Here is a 21,814-nt window from a genome sequence, read left to right on the forward strand (position 1 = left end):
TTTATCCTTGGAGGTAATCCAAACTTGATGGGTCTTCAGCACCTGAGGTTAGTCCTGTTCTGGGAAGGGGATTGGACTGAAGGACCTCCAGAAACCCCTACAAAGCTGAACTAGTATATGAGTCTCTGTCACACTTTTGATAAACTCACTACACCCCAACACAAGCAGGATGTTTGTACTCTTCTGTCCAGTACTTTAATTTTCTAAAGATTTGGCTCAAGAAAACTCAGACCTAAAATGATCCTTCAAATTTTAAACCAAATCTAAATAGTCTTAACAATTCCAACATGACGATCTGTCTCAAATACTGAGTACAGTACCGAACACAGTGCTGCTCATGCGTACCTGTGTTTTTCAGACAGATTTAAAAGGGCTTGAGAGATGCTGGTTTAGCCTCCTGTAAAGTCATCAGGTTATCCTCAAAATTGCTGGTTCCAGGCAATCAGCTGCTTGCTCACCCTTTCCCACCACCTGGTTTCATCCTCAGCCTGGAAAGATCTTGGTTAGAGGAGACAAGGTAGTTTGTTTTCAATGCCCAATTAGATCTTGAGTTTTCTTACAAGGCTTTTGGAAGGGAGGGTGATTTTGTGGGTGATTTTTTTCTGCTAGGGGTTGACCTGTGATCATTAACTCATTTCACTTGAACTAGCAGACATGAAATAGTAACAACTCTTGTTCAGCATTAAGGCTGAGCACAGACCTAGAAGAGGCAGAAGTTCTCTCCCACTGCTAATCCTCTGTGCTGCTGCCTCCTCGTTGAACGTTTCTTTCCCTTTCAACTATTTAAAGTATTCTGTAAATCTTTGCAGCAACTGGTAGCTTTCCAGAGTGGCTGCAGCACGCAACACAGTCCACGTGACCCAGGCAAGATCACAAATTTTGGGAATAAATGGGTTTTACATTTCAGAGCACTGTAGCTAAGTTATTTTTATTCCTTTTTTTTTTTTTTTCTTCTACATAGTTTCTGTGGATGGAGATGAGAAATCCCATACACAAGAGGTACTTCTACTTGGTTTTCATGGGGAGGCACTTGACTCTTGATTTGTCAGTCACAATATCAGCTAAATTTCCATATTCACCTTCCTAATACATTTGCAGGAGATTTATTTTTTTCAAGTGATACTTAGTTTCAGGGAAGCATATGAATACAGGTACCATATCAACTGCAAGCAAAGGTGAGAAATCTTGAGGTATATTACAAGAAGTTTTATTGTTAAAAATACCTTCTTCAACCCTACATACAAAAATTTAACCAAAAGAGATCCAGAAAGTATAACATCTTTGTACATGAAACCCAATGGTGGCAAAAAATAGCACAAAAAAAAGGGTAGTAACAGCAGTTGTCTTGGGAATTCCAACTATAGGACATAAAGAAATAAATAAGAAAGCAGCAAAACAGGTTCTGTGACATTTTCAGGAGTAAGTGACTCATTTACATGTGATAACAGGAAATATCTAATCATATCTAATGAGATACACTTCAGAACATTACATCAGTAATATAGGAGACACAGAAGCTTATACCACTACATAATCAACATGGATTTATTTATAGGCATGCTACATGCCTTAAGTGAGTGCAGTAAAAGATTTTCTAATCTTTTATAAAGCCAACCATTAAAAGATGATAAACAGTTTTCTGCTCAGCCTCTTTTCTTTCTTTCTTTTTTTTTTTTTTGTTTCTTAAGGAAAGTTCTTAATGTAGTTTTCCAGAAGAAATATTCTCCAGATATCACTGTAAGCTTTTTTTTTTTTTTTTGAGTTCATGCAGTTCTTGACCAGGTGATCTCCCTGGGTCCTTTCTGGACTAAATTTTTCTATGCTTCTATGCTTTTTGGATTCTTTTCTAACACCCAGTCTGTAAAGTGATATTTGAAAGTCCTCTCCATGTACAAGAACAAAACTTCTGTCCCCATATCTTACACTCTGAAAATATTAGGAAACATCAGAAAAAAATTCACCTCCTTCTCAGACCATGTCTGGCTTTGTTTTTAAGAGTACTGTTAGGTCCAAGTCCTCTAAAATTTGTTCTGGCATTACAAGGGCAGTCTTTCCTTTTTGAATTTTCAGTATTCCAAATCTTTCAAATATTAAAAGATAAGAACAGCTGTATCAGGTCAGATCAAAGGTCCATCTGGTACAGCATACTTTCTCTGGTCAAGGTATTAATAGTGGATGCCTATTAGGCATTAAGCATGAAGGTGTAGAACAAGTACACAGGAACAGTTCTCCTTGGTATTTTCCTAGTCTGCAGGAATTTGTGGCCTGGGGACTTTTTGAGCTGGAGGTGGTCCCTGGTGGATTTTTCCTCCATTAATCTGTCATGTCTCTTTTTGACCCCATACAAATTTTAGCATTTGGAATGGTGAATGCTAGAAACGGTAGAAAAGAATCCCACCGCTTGCCTATGAATTATATGGGGAAGTGCTGTATCTGTTGCTTGTTTTGAATCTTCTGGCTTCCAGATTCAGTTGATAAACTTAGTGTTTCTTGTGCAGGAGAGTGACAACTGTTTTTACTCACTTTTCCCATGCTGCTTAGACTTCATTAAATATAATTTTTTTTAGGGTTGAAGAAACCTCATTCAGTTAATTCTTTTCCATACTGAAACCAGTTCAAACCTTTGATCATCCCTTCTGATCACAGTTTATATAGCAATAGCTTGATGGATTCTGATTTGTTCAATATTGTTTTCCTAATTTCTTCTAGCATGAAGTTTGCTTTTTGCCTACTACTGAGTGCCAAAGTATGTTTTCATAGCTCTGCCTATGACAGCTGACACATACCTTTCTAGAATGGTAGAAGCTATCAGAAATTTAGAACTGCTTGTTCACTGCCAGTTATTTCCTCTTATTTATATGGAATTTCACTTGCTACTTTATGAAATGCCTACTAGGTGTTTTGAGAATTTCCCGCAAGCTTTCCCTCAGCTTTCACAGAATCACAGAATAGTTGGAAGGGACCTCTGAAGATCACCTAGTCCAAGCAAGGGTCACCTAGCGCAGGTTACACAGGAACGTGTCCCAGTGGGTTTTGAATGTCTCCAGAGAGGGAGAATCCATGATCTCCCTGGGCAGCCTATTCCAGTGCTCTGCCACCTTCAATGTAAAGAAATTCTTCCTCATATTGAGGTGGAACTTCTTGAGTTTTAGTTTATGGCCCTTGTTCCTTATCCTGTCACCGGGGACTGCTGAAAAGAGTCTGACACCATCCTCTTGACACCTGCCTTTGAAATATGTACATGCATTGATGAGATCCCCTCCAAGTGTTCTCTAAGCTAAACAGGACCAGCTCCCACAGTCTCTCCTCTAGGAGAGACTCTCCAGATCCCCAATCATCTCTGTGGCACTCCACTGGACCCTCTCCAGTAGCTCCTTGTCTTGCTTGAACTGCGGAGACCAGAACTGAACACAGTGTTGTGGTCACACTAGGGCAGAGTGGAGGGGGAGGTCACCCCCCTCAGCCTGTTGACCACACTTTTCCTGATACTCCCCAGAGTACCAGTGACCCTTCTGGCCACAAAGGCACACTACCAGCTCATTTATTGCTCAGGTAAATTTCAAATTTTCATTTTTATTTTTCAGGTAACATTGTTATAATTGCAGAAGTTACCTCGCCGTTATACACCCTCCTCCCACATCACAGTTGTGAATATTTTGAATAGCACAGGCTTTTGTACAAGTCTCTGCAAGACTTAATTAATAAGTTGCCTTCTGCTTTCAAAATTATTCTGAAATTTGCTCTTTTTTTTTGACTCCATGGTTGTCATTTTGGCAGCACACTGCTCGGAAGCCTCTAGTTGTGGCATAATGATGGGTTCACTGAGAGAAAAGAGAAGGAATAATGTTAATAAATTTTTGTAGTTCTTAGTTTTGTCTCAATGAATTCCTGCTCAGAACATTAAAAGACTAAAGGCACAATTATAGAAGACCACACGGGACAGAAGTTACTTTCCAGGAGATAGAAGATAAACAAGAAGTAATGTCTTCCCTGCTGCTCCTCTCCCCTCCAGATGTGTGTGGAAGAGCAGTGTAGGGTTGGGAGCACCAACCCTTGCCCCTTTGTGAGATCATTCACACAGGTAGAGGCCCCACTTTAACAGTGTAAATAGGACTTTTGTTCCTCCAGTCCCAAGGCATGTTCTTGAGACCCCAGTGTCTGCACATATGTCACAAATAGTTTTCAGAGGAAGAACAAACTTGGTTAGTACCCCCTAAAAATCCTGCTCAAAAGTACAAGCCAGTGACATTGAACTCCTTTGAGCTCAGTCAGATGACAAGTATAGGGAGAGGACTTAATTTAGCCATCTTAAATTGATGCCAACCCAAGCCTGAACTGAGGAACCTTCTTCTCTGCCACATTTAGCAGCTCCTTCTGAGCCACACATTGGTTTCTGTGGTTTTGCTGGATTGCACCCTCTGAAAGCCTAACTGCAGCCATCTCACTGCAACCCTTTTCATCACAGAGACCAAGCTTTATATCCACAGGAGAAGCTGGGTCCACCTGATTTATTTGGTATTTCCCTCCAATCCAGATGCATTCTTAGCAGATAACTGTTCTGATACATGTTCTCCAACTCAAGCTACACAGGACAGGAATATGGAATCAGATATTCGAGAAGTGGAATGTGAAGTGAGATAGGCAAGCACACTTCCAAATACTAGCGAGGTGATGACATTCATACATAGCTTATTTGAACAAAGTCACCACTGTTTTAATCAATCTGCTTTTCAAAAGCTGAGCAGTTAGTGTTTAGACAATGAATCCCTGAGAAAATGGTTAAACTGCAATCACTGAAAGTTTCTGAAAAAAGTCTGTAGTGGCCCAGTTCATAAAAAGGGAAAATTACGAAGTGACCTAGAGACACATTAAAATAGTCAGATCAGCTAAACATGACTGTTAGTTGGATGGGGACTGTCTCTGTGTCCTTCAGCCAGATGTGGAAAAAACCTGCTCCACCTGTCTCAGTTTGTATCTTCTTGAAATGGCAATAATATTGGCTAGGCCATGGGGCTATTAAATCCACTACCACTTAGTTTGTCAGTTAATACTTTTCTGGCTCCTTCAAAGGTGATGTGATAATTATTAGTAGAACATCTAATCAGGATTTTCATCATAGATTGTGAGTTTTCTTTCAAGATGAAGACATCAAAATGCACACAGAACAACCAGAGTCAGTCTTCTAAAGAATCTTTTCTTTGTCCACAAACAGAATAGTAAACGTGTTTTCCAAGCTTTAGTTACATAGTGTCTCCCATGTTTTATTTCAGTAACAATAGGTTTTGAAGATCCTGGATCGGGAAAATACTCCAGGCATAAAAGAAGTTCCACCCCTGAGAATTGCTGCAATGAAATGCAAGTAAAATTAGATTATAGATTGTTCAGAAGCAGAGTATATCTTCTCTGAACTTCTCTGAACAAAGCTTCCCCTCTTTGAAGAGGATGATGTGTGTGTCAATAACCCCAGACAAAACTGATGGCAGACATCTTCATGTCATGTGCCAAAATATATTGCTAACTTACAGAAAGATGGTACCACTTAGTTCCATATGCAGCTACTGGAATGGCCTTTTCTTCATTGATGTTGCCTCAAATAAATTGGCAATACTAAGCAGTCTCAAAGGCAAACTTAATGCCACAGCTTACATACAACAAAAGAGATGGTTTGGCACCTGGCTCTTTTCCATTCCTTCACAAACCTCCTGGTATTCTTTCTAAGCCCTGGGTGCTCTCACTTGTTCCATCCCATGTCACAATCCTATGCTGTTCCCCTTCATTACAGCTTCAGGTGACTTGTTATAGACTCCTTTTGTACCCTACATATACCACTGCATGCCACAATGGAAATATCTGCATGAGGGATAATGGACTCAGGTGTGTGGTGACTTAGGCACACTTATTGTGAAATCAAATTAATATTTCTCCCATTTTTAATTTGTTTTTTATTGACAGTGGTTTCATGTGACAATTCTGGTGCTGATCCAACATGCTCACAATCGAGCTGGACTGTGAGGGTGTACCTTTCTCTTGAAGGGGGAAAAAATGGTATCATGTAAGATGTGCTTGTGTAGGCACCAAAATGAGACATTACTCATAGCAAACTGTTCATGTTTGTGATCCAGTCCCTCCTTTTCTAACAATAGATATGAAAGTGTAAACAACACTAACGCTGGAATTACCAATACTGGAAATGCGACCTACAGAAAATTGGGATGAATGGGGTAGTTCATTACTCAGCTATTTCTCCAGACTCTCAGCAGACAGCAGCAGAGAGCCTATTGCAGCAGAAATTACTGCGTTTGCTATATCCAACACCTAAAAAAAAATCTGGAAATTGAAACTATTATCAACTATAATGTTAATAATCTAGAGAAGATGAAACCTAAAAGTGTGATATGTAAGCACAACCTGAAAAGCATACTTTTCTATACATATATAAATTGTGACTGTGATAACTATCAGAACCTTCTGGCTGTTTAGTCTATTTTCCTTGGTCTTTTCATGCATACAGATTTTAGACTCTCTCTCTGTTTTTACATCCATGTGAACAAATATAAGTAAATGTCTTTGTGTATCCAAACATATGTAATAGTCTATGGAAAGGGAGTGCTTTACCTATGACAACAGAAGGAGTCTGCTTTGTAATGCCTATGTGTATTCTTTGGAAAGGTTTGAGTTTAAGCCATGAAAACACTTTTAAATAATCTATTTTATTCACAAGAACCAACTGAGACCTCACCAGAGAGACTTCTTCTGAGACTACCTGATGAATAAATCAGTGAGGAATGGAAATTCCTTCCTTACAGGACAGAATCTCCTTGTTCTCAAAGCTCACATCAGGGCCACCAGCTTCCTCAAACCTCCTGGTACATATTCGTTCCTCTGCCTGTCTGAACAGCAGACCCCACCATTCAGAGAATGGCATTGCAGAATTCACATTTTCCTAATCTCCCTGCTCTAACGCTGGTGAAAGCAGCAGACTTTCATTTGCTCTTTTGGCTTCTTTATATTCAACTGCCTCCAGAGATCTGCCTTCAGAGCCCACCAGGACACATGTCTGTCCAGCCTCCACCTCCTTCCCTTGGCAAGATTAAAACCGCCCCAGCAGCCTGGACCTCCCTCTCTGCTGGGTTCTGCGAGGGACAGGAGGAGCTGTCTGCACCCACTGCTGCACTCCTCTGTGGGACTAATGAGAGGGAAGCAGGGAGTGTGACGATATACACCGTGTATTCACATGAGAGAAGTGAACAAAGCCAGCAGTGAAGATGAAAAGACACTGGTAAGAGAACAAGTGGGATTTAGAGACATCTGTAAATAAGAGATTAGAACAGTTAAAGCTGTCCTTGCCAGCTGCTGTCTTTGTTGTTTGGTTTTATGAAAGCATTATATGAAGGAACTGCCAATAGAAAGAACTTTATTGACATGTTTTATTATAAGGCAAAAATAAAAAGTTCTCATGTAAAGAAATCTTCTTGTCAAAGAAATTGTCAAATCTGTTAGTAAATCCTTAACTTTTTTTTTATACATTTATTGTGCATGGCTTGGAGGAGAAATTTAATAACAGAATCTGTCAGAAACTATAGATTCATACTTGAGTTTTCTTTCTGTTCACAGGAAAATTACAGCTTTCTTTTACGTGTGTAGTTTTTTGTGGTCTTTCATCTCAGCAACCATCCAGCACCAATCAAGTAAGGAGACAGAATTTATCCACATTTCATCTTTCTGTAATTTTGAATGTCAGAAGAATGTTCTGTGTTTATTCAAAATTAAAATCCTCTCTTGCTAGCCGTCACACAAAGGGAGAACTGTCTATGTCTATGTATGGATGTATGTATGGAAGGATGCATATGAAAAAGAGGGGGAAAAGCGAGAGCTATGTGTTTGGTTTTAAACTTGCTATAAGATGTATTTTTAAGGTATGGATTAAAATCTGGATATAGGTGGTAGATACAGGACACAAACCTTCCCCTGTCTTTCAGTGCTTCTAGTTAGATATTCTTCTGCTACACGTGTCAATAAACTGGTTATACTTTATTTGTTGGGCATAAAATGTAAACGGCTGGATGTCAGCCATATGTTCATCAAATAATATAGAATGAGGTCTTTTCTATGGTGTAACATGTCAACCTGAATGTTCTCTTTAAGCCTGTGTTGTCAGAAGGAAACCCACATTTAGGGTTGAGCCTTTGCAGCACACAAGAGGCTCTCTGTAGGTTAGAAATGCATCTCCTTCCAACTCCTACTCTTCATTCTTCCCTATCCACTTTACTAACATTTTCCAGATTGACTTGATACTGGACTTGTACATGGCTCTTAAACTCTTCAAATAAATGTTTATTTTTCCTTTCTCCTTCCTTAAATTAGGGGAATCAAGCAGGTCTTATGCTCATTACAAGGCTTTTTGACAAATAATATTCTGAAAAATTAGATGTTTAAATTTAGTTTCCTCAAACAAATTTCTTCTATGTTCTTTTTTGGGTAAACGAAAAAGGTCTGTAAGTTCTTCTTGCCTCCACCTTGTATTTCATGAGTGATCAAATGTGGCACAAAGAAAGGTGGGAAGACCTGGAATACTAGAGAGGCTGGAAAAGTTGCCAACTGTTTCTCAACAACATCTGTAGTTGGCATAAACTTTGTTTAAGTTTCCTTGGGACTAGGAGAGTGTTGACTTAGGTAACCGGCATTTTTTTTGCTTAAACCACCAAAAGTTCCAAACCAAAACTCCTTACACAGCAGGACTTCTTATGTTACTACTACTATTTCTCCACAGTTCTGCAAGAGAAGAATTATTATAACATTCTCATTTAAAGGCTTAAAAAAATAAATCAAATAATCAATCAAGTAAAATATGGAGCTCTCTAAAACCAGATGCTTATTTTCTTAGACCTCTCACTTCACTGAGTACAGTTTAAATTATTATATACTTGTAAACATTATTATTTAGATATTTATTTAATTAATAATAATCATACAGTTACTTCACTTAATTTTCTAAGATGTTCTGAGGAAATGTGCAGGCACATGGTTAATAAATTCATCTTGTTTTGCAGGACTGCCAGTCATTCTGGGTGCCAGTCACAGAATTGAGCTCTGCCCAACAATCAGGATTGGTCAAGATGACTTACCAGGCAAGTAGCATCCTGACTTTTTCAGGAAAAAGCTGCTGTTCAGAAAGCTTTAGCAGGTTATATTCAGCCCTGTGACTGCACAATTCTCTAATTAAATTAAAATGAAAGTTACATTTTGGATATGCATGTTTTTTCTTGTAGGCTTTGACCTGATTTCTCAGTTCCAAATAGAAAAAGCTGCTTCCCAAGGAGTTATCGAGAGAGTAGTGGGCTCCACTTCTCTACAAGTGGCCTATAAATTAGGACCCAATGTAGACTTCAGGATACCAACCAGGTAATGCCTTTGTTGTTTGGCTTTAAAATACATATATTTTGCAATCTTATTGTTTAAGGGGTAGAACCTCCCACCAGACCTAGATCCCTCCCACTAGATCACCTAATTTGAAAAGCTTTTGAAAGGGGAAAGAGAAATTCTACTTTTTTTTTTTTCATATCCGCCACCAGACCAGACTGAATATGTAGCAATGATTTCAGGGACTTCCACTTTCCTCTGACCAATGACAGTGCTCAGAGTGCCTCCAGATTTGCTGATAGTAAGGGATTCACCTCTAGGAAGTAATGTCAAAGTTGCTGATGACTCGAAAAGCGAAATGGAGGCAAAGAAAAAATAACAGGAGGATAGGGAGAAAAGTTTTCTCAAAACATTGACACAAAGGATCAATCTGATCATGCAAGGATTGCAGAGATGAGGTAGGATAACAGCTGACTGATTCTCTGGCAAGATGTTTTTGTTTGTTTGGATAACTGGTAAATAACCAATTTATGGTCACCTTATCTATAAAAGTTGAAAATTATTATTTAGCATGTCACAGTCAAGTGGTGATAGGAACCAGGATTTAGGAATCTAATTGTGTTTGTGCTTTACAGGCTAGACTTGCTGCTGGTGAAGGAATAGAGACAGTACAGCAGGGTAGAGTTGTCTTTGCCAAATTTAGGCAAGTCTGGATTCTGCTCCAGCACCTTATGTAATTAAGAATGCCTTAACTTAGCAATTAACTGGCAAGACCGTTAATGTGACTACCGTTTCAGCTAGGAATAATTGGAGTGTGAAGTGTTTCTGTCTTACTCCAGCTATCACTGACAACTTCTGCTTGCTGCAGTCCTCCTGGTTTCTACCTTCGTAGCCATCAGGTTAAGCTAATTTAGAGCTTAAGTGATTAGTTACATTTTACTCACGACTGCTTTCAATCCCAGACACAAATCAAGGCTGCTAGTGTATGAATGTGAATTCAAACACAGATAGCAAGTGGGATCATCATTTCACTAAACGGTGGAGATTCTCAGATTTTCAACTCATGTTTCTTAGCTCAGAAACAAATTGAGGTATCAAAGCAGTAATGTTTCATTTTTAAGAAAGGTTAGACTTATTGTGATAGATGGCTCTAGTGAGATGTGTGCTTGATATAAAAAGTTATCCATGACCAAGCCTATACCAGTTCTGTTGATACACTATGGCATCTGAGCTGACTCCTGCCACTGGACTCGTTGGGCCAGGGAATGGATTAAGGCTTGAGTCCTGACTGTGCTCTAGTGCATCAGTCTGCTGTTCCTCTGTCACTGAGCCCGAGCTTGCTGCACTGCTCCAGTTATTTACAGTGTGCCCCTCTCAGTAAGCTGACTCAGAAGTAAGTGAACTTGGCAGTAAGCAGCTGAGGCTAACAGCACAGGAGAGGTACACCTTAGTTGTTTCAAGCAATTTTTTTTAAGACCAGAGCCCTCCACACAGTCTTTATAATGTGGATGGGTTTTTTTTCGTGTGAATTTGGGATATAACCCTGAGCAGCATTATAGGGGTTAGCAAATTATATAGAACATGTCAAGAAGGGTTGAGCCTCTTTAACGGCATGGGCATATCTCTGGTTTTCTCAACCCAGGCATCACAGCAGCCCTGAACTCCTGCATTTCCCTCCAGCCACCCCTCTCTGCCCTTTATTCACAACTAGATTATTTAACGATAAAATAGATATTTCCCGGGGTACCAGCGGGCAGCAGCTGCACCCCACGGGGCCGGGGAGGGAAGGGAGAGGACGAGAGGGTAAAGGAAGGAAAGGGGAGGAGAGGGGAGAGGAGGAGAAAGGGAGAGGAGGGGAGGGAACGGAAGGGCAGGACAGGGCAGGACGGGGCAGGGCAGAGCCGCCCGCACCCCTGCGGAGCTGTCCGTATCCGCGGTGCTAAAGCCACCATAGCTGTGTCCGGGCGCTCACACGGAGAGTGTCATCCTTCGGTCCCTGCCTCCTCCTCTGCTCCTGCTGAGCCAAGGGGTGCGGGAGGCAAAACTAGAGTCAGTTTTGAAAAAATGGCCAGCATGGTTTTCCCGAGCTGGATGGCTGATACAGCCTAAGTGCTGTAGGAGCACTGGGGAGGGACCCTCAATAAACAGGTTGGCAATTGTAAAATAACTTTTTAGACTAACACATGATGATTATACTGAGGCAGATAAGCCCATGTTACAGTGGCGTGGGAATGAAAGGTCAATTGAATGGGCATGGCTCTGTATATTGATTCAGCCTTTGCTGAAACAACAGCTCATGCCTTGAAAAGCTCACAGAGCTCTCTTAAAATGCTACTGATTTGTAGCTTGGTACTTTTGCTGCTCAGCACTTTTGCCAAGGTGCAGAAGTATATCACACAATGAACAGAAATGATTGCATACAAGTCTTGGCTTCTCCCATCATCCAAAGAAATTCTATTGGTCAGTGTTTCTTCTAGCATAAAATCTACTGAAGAATCAATACAGTGTTGTTTGTGTAATAAGTGTGTGTAATAACTTAGTGTGGAACTGCCATTACTCATACCTTTTGTCTCTGGACTTGGTGAACTCATCATTTTTCAACTTGATCTGTGCACATGTTATAAGTGTCCACCAGTTAGTAAGCACAAAATTAAGACTGGTTATTTGGATAATAATTGTGTTTATCTTTAATTGAAAACTTAAAAAATATGTTCATGATACATTTCTATGTGTGGGAAAAGGGCTTGTTTTCTTTATGCATTGGAAGAAATCTTAAACCTTCAACTTCACAAATGCAACTGTGGCATCACAAGGTCCCTCCTTGATCATCTACACTGTTAAAATAAAAGACCATGGCATGGTTTGGGTGTAGACTGATAAGCACTTCTTAAACAATTCCTGGGCACAGCTTGATGGCTAGTATAGGCCACAGATCATTCCCAACGCACAGGTTGCATGTAGTCAATATATTTTGGAAGTAAGCAGGTTTAAACTTTTTCATGCCATCTGAACTTAATATCAGAGAAAAGTCCTAGGCCTAGTGAATTTATTTACATGAAGGTAGCCTACAAATCCAGAAATTATACCTCTTTGCCTGAGTCCTCATCTCACTAGAAAGCAGAGCAACATAAAAATTGAAGCTGCTTTCTCAGCAGTGTTTATATTTGAGGTAGTGGTGTACTGTAGGCAACTTTGACAGGTGAGATGACAAACACATTATGATAAGAAATTATACAGTGAAAATTGGAATTTTATAAAACTGTATCAGTAAGTTTGGAACATCCAGAGAATTTGGTAGGCTGATTTTCTCACATTTTTTTCCCTTTGGGAACAATGCTTCTCTGTGAAGTAATACTCCTCAAATGCATATGCCTGAAGGTCTGGCTTTACTTCATTCAGCCACCGAAGTTCTTCAGGTTCTTTTCACTTTACATTACAAGGTATCCAACACAGATATTGATGATGACATTGAAAAGGAAAAGACAAAATGCAGCTAAGAAGCTAATTAGCTCATAAAAGAAATAATTAGCTCAGAACTGGATGTTTCTGAAGAATAAAGTTCAGCTGAGAGTAATGAGCCCTAACAAATGACTTCTGGCAAATGATTTAGGACAGATGCTTTTTAAAAGTGCTGAGTTAAGTTTCATTTTTATTGCTTGTTCAATGGCTGCCAGGGAGTGCCTGCCAGGTCAGCTGTGATACCAGGCAGAATGAGGAGATGCAGACACAAGTGTCTCCAGATTGAGCAAAGGAACCCCCAACCCAGGGTACATGGTACTGCATCATCATGAGGTTGGCCAGAGCAATTCCTACAACCACCTCCAGTGAGTTGTGCTAACATTTCTAAAATTCCAAAATTTTAGCAAGGAGTAAGTTAACTCAGTGGGCAACGGAGCTCACCCAAGGAATTAACTCTGAAAGAAGCAAATGTAATAAAATAAGCAGTTACTTCATAGAATTTATATAGGTACATAGTTAACCTTTTAATGTACTCTGCTCCTGGTGAATCTTGAAGTCAGAGGGATGGCTCAGGGTTTCCATCACCTAGCCAGATGACTTACCTTGGTTGTATTGATGCCTCGGTAGACTTAGCTTTGAAATCTCAAGGAAATCTTCCCTGTAAGCACTCGAACTGCAGGATTTATAAAAGTCTTAGCTATTTATGAAAAAGATTAAAAGAAAATAATAGTGTTTCAGAAGTTCCCCTAGATGAATTACAAATGTTTCAAACTTCCCACTCCCAGGTATTTAAAAAAACCCCAGCAAATATTCAAATATCTGATAAAAAAATTGATTTGACTTTGTATATGTTTAAAGAAGTTAATAATAGTCTGAGTACACAAGGAAAGCAGGACTAGAATGATTTCTTACAAACTTAAGATACAAAACTAAATAAATAAAAAAAAAGGTTCTGATGGTTTATATCCCTGGCAATTTTAACTGGATAGGAAATGGGTCAGGAATGAAGCTGGCCTTTGTGCTTGAAATATTTTTCTATATTAATTCTTCCTTTGCTCATTTACTTGAATCTAAATTTATATTTGCTAAATACCCCCATAAATTAGTGAAATTGGAAACATGTATATTAAAAATAATTTACCAAAATAATTTGAGTGCTTATACAGCTATCAGCTGTTTGATAAGATTACAGAGCCCACTACTCTTCACTTTGCAGTGAGATGGAGACATAACTTGTCTACAACTGTTTATTTAAGTATCATGCTAAATTTGCCATGGACTACAAATATTTACTATTTTAAAATGCTGTCTTCAGAAGGGTTTTGCCTGTATAAGGATTACAGGGTTTGAGAAGAACTGCATTCTGAAATACACTGAAACCATGAAAGGATCATTACCATTGGAGTAACTGAGATGAGAATCTGCCTCTGCTTTGCTTGTAGAATTATAGGTATAAATCTTACACAGTAGCAGTCCCCTGCAGAGTACCTTTCTGGTGATGGGTCATGCTTCATTATGTTGAGTCATGTTACTGAGTCTTTAAAGGCAGCAGTTCTTCTGGTTGATTATTAAAAGGTTTTTAAAATGTAAATAATTATCCATGTTTGTGCACTGAGTTTTTATCTTTATTTCTATATACAAATTTCTTATAATTTAACTTTTTCTTACCACTGTCAGAAGCTCTTACACAACTTCTCTTCTTTGTATATTTCTTGAAAAAGTTAACATATTTCTTTTTTATTTTAATGTCCAAAAAAAGAATAATATCTTGGAAAGTACAAACTCTATAGCCAAATATGGTGCAAAAAATTCATTTGCCAATCTGGTATAAACAATCTTCAAATCAAAAAGTATGTTTACTTACTTTTTTTTGGTTTCTTTGGTTGTTTTGTTTTGTTAGGTTTTTTTTTTTTTTGATAGTATAGTTTTATCAGCTGAGGTGGGATGAAAATGTGTGTGATAGTTTAACCAGTATTGTCATGAAAGCAAAACTTATCAGTGCAGTGGAAGAATGAAAACCTCTCCACAGTGGGTCTGGAACTAGTACTGCTTCTTTTAGCTGTGGAGCTCTGTGTATCAGATTCCCAGAAGTCACTGAACTTAATAGAGAAAGTGGAATGTCACACCAAGGCTATTTAAAAATTACCTAACAATATTGCCTTCAGTGTGGTAGTAGTAAAATCAGCTCTTCTGTAGAACAAACAGGGGATTCAGCAACTGAAGAGATAAATGACTCAGCTGAGCTAAGGTTTTAGCAGTAGAGGAGATTGAAATACTTGTTTAAGAGATATTACAGAGGAAGGACACAAAGGGCTGTAAAAGACATGTCGAACTGGATCAGCAGCTTAGTAAGAGTGAATGTGTGTCTGGATAGGGATAGGAAGTATCTTAGAGTAGAAAGAATAAATAAGCATGTTGCATAAGCTAGAAGCCTAACACAGGGAGGGATAGGGGACAGTAGTAAACACTGCAAAGTGCTCAGAACAGGGGGAAAGGTACAATGTCCACACATTGACATTTGCATTTGAGATGGCAAGAGCCAATAAAGTAGGTAAAATCGTATCAAACAAAACCAGCTGAGATCGACTACTTCATCCACAGTCAACAGAGACACAATTCAGAGCAAACCACAGATTAAAGGTATGGGCAATGAGACCCCTCTTCAACTTTGCATATCTCCACACCTTGTACAATGAGCTAATTTTCCAGCTAAACATTCCACTTTCTTATCTACTAGCTTTCATGTGTATGTAAAGGCTCGAGGGAAAAAGGAGAAACATCAGCAGTGTGGGTAGTTTATTCCTAAGGTGAAGCCACTGCTGCTGCTGCCAGGCTCACCCTGTCCTCGCTGAAATCTGCTGAGGCTGTGCCGCTGTCTGCTGGAATAAAGCTGTACTACAGCTTGGGACATTAACTACAAATTAGGGAGATTGCCTCTGGAAGTATTCTTTCTAAATCAGTAGTCATCAAGCATACAGAAAGAGAATTAATGTATTCCATTTTCCTGCTTTTTTCCCTCTTACCCTAAATTCCAAGGTTCACTAATGCTCTCTAAATAGCTGCTAAGACAGGATTGATCTGCCAGTCAAATATTATCTTTATTCAAAATGCCTACTTGTCTGAGAAGTTGTTCTAATGAATGTTGGGACAAAATAGCTCTACATATCTTCATACTTAAGAAACTTATTCAAATACAACTTCTTAAATGTGGATAGATGGCAAATACTGTATTGATATCAACAGGATATGACACTACAGTTTTATGATCCATGGAATAGGAAAAGGCATATTTCTTAAATATTCTACTAGATTCAGTGATATATGTGAGATAAAAAATGATGTTATTTTGCACAGTGACACAGCCAGGCCTACCTGTGTTTCCAAATCTCACATTATAGGAATTGCAAAAAAATGAGATGTTTTATATGTGGCAAATCTGTCCCTTCTACTTGTAGTCTGGTTGAATGTCACAGGACATAATACATTTTAGTGTGGGTTCTCACATGCCTATATTTGTCAATGAATGATTTGTTGAATGATTTCTGTTGAAGAGATAGCTAATACAATAACAAAGGGTTATTGGCAGGCTGAACAAGAAAATACATTTGCAAAAGACATTCTTATCAAAATCAAATCAGATCTGCACTGACTATCTACCTGGGCAATTATAAAGTCACACTGTATTGACTGATTTAATACGTCTAATAGCGGGAAATAGGATAATTGTAGGATATACTTTCTAAATCTGAAGTAGGAGTCCATCCATTAAACTTAGAAGGGTTACCATAAACATTGTGCAACGTTGGAAGAATCTGCATTTCTGAATCAGTTCCTGCTACAATTAGTAACACTAACGACTCAAAAAGACACCCTGTTTTGAGACTCTGCATGCAGAAGAACATTGATACAAGCATGGTTGAAATATGGCTTCATTGAGTAATGGTTTCTCATTACTCTGTGGTGATATGTGGAGCTTTTCAGAACAAATACACAACAATTCTACTGTATTTTTATCCTACACAGTGCTATATATTCCAACGGATTGCCTGACGAATATTCCTTTCTGACTACTTTTCGGATGACTGGGGCCACACTTCAGAAATACTGGACTATTTGGCAGATTCAGGACTTTTCAGGAAAAGAACAAGTTGGAGTGAATCTTAATGGTCAAATGAAAAGTGTTGAGTTTTCTTATAAAGGAGCAGATGGAAGACTACAAACGGCGTCATTTTTGCATTTGCCTTTCTTGTTTGACTCCCAATGGCACAAGCTGATGATAATTGTGGAAGCAAACAGTGTCACACTCTTTATTGACTGTGTTAAAATAGAATCCTTAAGCATAAAACCAAAAGGGAAAATCAGCATTGATGGCTTTGCTGTGCTTGGAAAACTTAAAAATAATCCTGAAATTTCAGTGCCGGTAAGTTCCAAAACCTTCTATTACTGCAAAAAAGTGTTTTGCATCAAATGTTTTTGTTTTATTTTTTTTTGTGTGGAATGCATCTTCAAATGATTTCTGAAAGCAGAAATGGCAGAAAATAACAACTCCTTGGCAGGTAAGTACTATCTTAGCTTTTTGAATTTTTCACGCATATATTTATACTGTGTAAATTAAGAGATGACCCAGATTATGTCTATGTCTCAATAATGAAAATTCTCAGACATCCACACTTCTTCCAATGGATTATACTCTGTCTGGATGTACCAGCTGGGCATTCAAGTGTGGAGTGTGATCTAGAAGGAAGTTTAGGGACATGGATTTGTGGGCTGTACCTCACACCAAAGAGAGTAAAACATTTATTGAGCAAGAACTGGGACCCCTCTCATATGCATGCAGCAACCATCAGCTAGAGACAATTAAATGTGTCTCTGGCAGAATAAATATTTTAGATCATTAATGCAAAGGGATTAGCTCCTGTAAGGGAGATTGATGGAGATCCTTTTTGAGCCACTTAGAAGGAAATAAGAGACCTATGTTTAAACCTCAGTCCTAAATCAGAGATTATAATGAGTACCTTACACTTCAGGAGACTGCTGTAATCATTGTCCTTCCTAGTATGACTGTGTTAATGGTTGCTTCTAATATTTAAGTAGCTCGAGTTTTTTGAAAAAGACTGACCTGGTGTAGATGGTGCACTCTCAAAGAAGGTTTTTGTTTATAAATCCTATGAGGGATAAGGGTAGCATTAGGGACTAGATCCAATCCAAGCAAAGGGCCCAGAATAGCTTAGACATAATGCCTACCCATTTCCAATACCTTCTCCTGGCTAGCTCAGGGCATTCCATTCCCATATCATGGCTGCTGTGAATCCCTTTGTTAGATATTTACCTTTCCCTGTGCATTGTAGTAGACACTTAAGCTCAGTCTAATTGTGGAAATATTTGTGCTCTTCAGCAAAGAAAACTCAATATGAAAGCCTCAGGATTTTTTTATTTGATTATCTGATTTAGTTTCTGAGATAAACAATTAATATAAAACACATAAAAATGACATGTCTGTAATTTCTGACAGAAAGATATTTGTAGAATCTGAATTTTGCCTTTCAGACATGCATGAAAGTGTTTTCTCAGCTAGTGTTTTTTCAGCCGATGAATTGTACTGCACTTCATGCTGAATGATGTGACAAGTTTCTCCTACTGTGGCACTAAATGACATTTAGGACTTTGGGAAGGCTATTTCTGGATTCACTTTTAGTTTAGAAGAAAATAGTTTCAAAACACAGTTGAAAAAAAAAACCCACAAAATTTCGCAAAGTTCTGTATATTACCCTCTTCATTCTCCAAGATTCCTTTTATATCAATAGAGTACTCATTTCAAAACAAGTTGAATGGTAAAAAAGAACCAGATACTTAAATTGTAACCATTTTCCACATCCCTATACTTAAGTTTTGCAACAACTTTGAAATAACAAGAGTGAAGTGAGACATAATTTTAAACTATATTTCATGCTGTTTGCAAAAAAACGTGGATACAGGTTAATCAGCATTGTGTAAACCTGAAAGGGAAAACATTGCAACAAGAGAGGCATCTCATGTCTCATCACCTCTGTGTGTACAATTACTGTACTGCATTGCACTGAAACCAGTTTTACTTGAAGATTGCTGACAGAAATCTTCTCCAGGTGTCTGAAAGGAGCTATTTAGGATGTTGCTATAAATGTGGATTAGCAAATATCAATAGCTGAAAGGTTATACTAATTCTGCTGAAAACAAAAAGTCTTTGAAAATATCATTCAAAAGTAATGAGCTGGAGCTGATAATGTGCTCATTAGCTGCATCTGTATCTTAGCTTTGCTAACTGCTCTGTGATACTGGTGGATGAATGGATGTGTAGGATGATGAAAACATTACGCATATTCTATGTATGTTACTAGGATGAAAAAAAATCTATGTCAATATTGTTTTCTTCTTTGGAAATATATTTAGATTAAATGCCCAGAAAGCAATAGGTATTAATGTAATAGTTTTACAACAGCTAGTATACAATGCTACAGCAAACCAGGCCCTCAAGTTAGAAAAGAGTCATCCCTTTAAAAATGAGGAGGATTCCTTTTGCCTGATTGAAGTAGTAATTAGAAATGGCAGCTTACAAATGGAATGAGAGATGAGATATTAAGGTCACCTTGTCAAGAACTGGGCTTTTCTCCCTTCCCTGTTGGTGCTCTGGGTGACTTTTGGCTATGATTAAAGACTTCAGGAAAAACAGGAGAGGAATTTTAAATTTGATCCCCTTTCCTCTCCAGCCTGTGTTTTGCAGAGACTTGCTCTTTACAGCAAGGTATACAAATGAGGAACACTGATTACCCAAAGCTCTTCAGGCATCTCATGGGGAAATGTGTTGAGCATTAAGTTCTGCTATGTCTGTGTTTAAGAATGTACATAATTAGGCACTTGTGTGAAGCTATGTTAACTACAGGACATCTTCAAGAGTGAAAGAACAAAATGGAATTAACTAAATTTTACAATTCACCACTTCTTGCAGAAAATATTTATTTATACTTTTAGCATGTTTCTGGGAAGACTCAGTCATATGTGGTGTATTTTATGAAAAAAATAAAATGTTAAAGCCTTAAAACAGGATTATGATGCACACTTTTCTACAAAAAGAATAATGAAGTACTGAAACAAATTGTCAGGGAAGAAAGTTAGAGTCAAGCTATATTCTTAAACTGAGTCTGGATGTCTAAAAATATACTTTATTTCAGACAGAACTGTGGGTTTGACATTAGACTCACTAGATTGAATTGCATGGCCTGTACTGTGAAGCCAGAAATGACAATGGTAGTGGTCCAATCTGATATTATAAAAATGTAGATTTAGGAAGACCATATGCTTTGAAATTATGATAAAGAAATTACATAATCTGATGGACTACTGATTTTAAAATGTCTGTTTATATTGCAGAAAGTTTTGCTTTCGCCTGTGCACTTTATTTTTCTTTAAATTGACTAAATGAATCTGTGCTTGGGGATATTCTAGGCTTATCCTTTAACTTGCTTGACTACAGTCAGTTTAAACATCTCAACAGTCTTGAGTATTTAATATGCTCCAGGTACAATTTCTAATTTACTTCCAGACATTGTTAAACTATATTACTTCTGATGATATTACACAGACATAAATTGTGCGTTTCTTATTCTTTTTTTCCCAGCATTCCGTGAGTACTCTCTTTATCTTGCAGAAGAGGTCTACTTCTTATAGGTTCACTGTAATACATATAATTTTAAAAGAGATTCTTTATTGCTTCTTGTTGCCATGACTGCCTGGGAGAGCACTAGATATAGTTCCATTAGAAACTGCATCTTAACTTTGAGCCTTTACAAAGATTTACTCCAGGATTTCTGGCACATTTTACGGAGGGCAAATTTTTATACAGGTTTACAGATGCCTTTTATCCTTTTTTTTTTTTTGATAAAAAAAGAAAATAGCTCTTTTTATATAAAAGTAATTCAAATAATCCACTATAAACTCTGAGCAATGTGAGATATAGCATCAATTTAAAACTGAAAGGAACTTACTTCCTAAATCACATGTTTTTTATAGGAAGGTAGGAGAATTAATTTCTTACTGCTCAAAGTATAATTGCTGTGAGATGATATAATTGCCTTAGTTTCTGTGATTTCAGAGGCATTAACATGATTATGTTGTAATAGACACTAAACACTTTGCTAGAAGTGACCCTTGGTCATTATTTGATCAACATTTAATGCTTCTAGGGCATTGAAAAGTTAAGGGCAGCTACATGACTTGTATTGTCTAAGAGGAAGTTGCTTATCAATATTTGCTGAACAGAGATTAATTTACACCACAGAACAGATTGTGTTCATGAACTGTAAAAAGTCACGTCTCAGTTTGTTTTCTTTTCACCTTGTGAAATCTCACATCCATAAGGCTGAACCCTTGGCAGTGGAAAGTCAAACAATGGCAGAATTGGCTGTACTGTTCGAAGGTTTTGAAAAAAGATGCAAGGAAAATGAAACTCTAAAACCTATTATAGAGATGTAGAAAAATGGATAAAACTCATTTAAAATAGCTCTAGAATGAGATGTGTTTAAATACATACATTGTAGAAAACTTCCACCTGAAAATTGCTTAGCTGAGTTGTATTTCCCCTGAAGGGATGTCTTCCCCTGAATCATCACCAAGCCAACAGTAGCCCAGTGGGGTACAAGGAGCCAGTTCTCCCACAAGAGACCTAAAACTGTGCTCTGAGAGTCATGGTTTTCCTTAAAGCCTACGGTACTGCTAAATGCATCCCTGTGACTAATGCTATACTGAAAATACTACTCTATATATTTAGGTCTCATTTACATCTTACTTAACTTTCACATCTCTCACCTAAAGCACTAATAAGACAACTGAATTATGTAGTTGATACTGAGATGTGAAAAGCTGTGGGCATTTGCAGGCATTTCCATAGAATTTAAGAGGACAAAAGAGTGAACAGACAGACACAGCTAATTTAATTATATCTGTGCTGACCAAGAAATTAAGA

At 38.1% G+C, this 21,814-nt stretch overlaps 1 protein-coding gene across 1 annotated transcript in view; it reads left to right on the forward strand.

Moving 5' to 3' along the window:
• The first annotated feature begins 7,094 nt into the window (after positions 1–7,094).
• Positions 7,095–21,814, forward strand: part of COL9A1 (collagen type IX alpha 1 chain) — a 66,303-nt gene continuing 51,583 nt past the window's right edge. Inside the window, exons 1-5 of the mRNA XM_018077821.2 lie at positions 7,095–7,279; positions 7,615–7,688; positions 9,051–9,128; positions 9,270–9,402; positions 16,843–17,239. Coding sequence (XP_017933310.1) covers positions 7,266–7,279; positions 7,615–7,688; positions 9,051–9,128; positions 9,270–9,402; positions 16,843–17,239 — 696 coding nt within the window. The 5' untranslated portion in view covers positions 7,095–7,265. The remainder of the gene's footprint in view (positions 7,280–7,614; positions 7,689–9,050; positions 9,129–9,269; positions 9,403–16,842; positions 17,240–21,814) is intronic.

Source organism: Manacus vitellinus, unplaced genomic scaffold, assembly GCF_001715985.3.
Source record: "Manacus vitellinus isolate BGI_N305 unplaced genomic scaffold, ASM171598v3 scaffold_4_pilon, whole genome shotgun sequence".
NCBI lineage: Eukaryota > Metazoa > Chordata > Aves > Passeriformes > Pipridae > Manacus > Manacus vitellinus.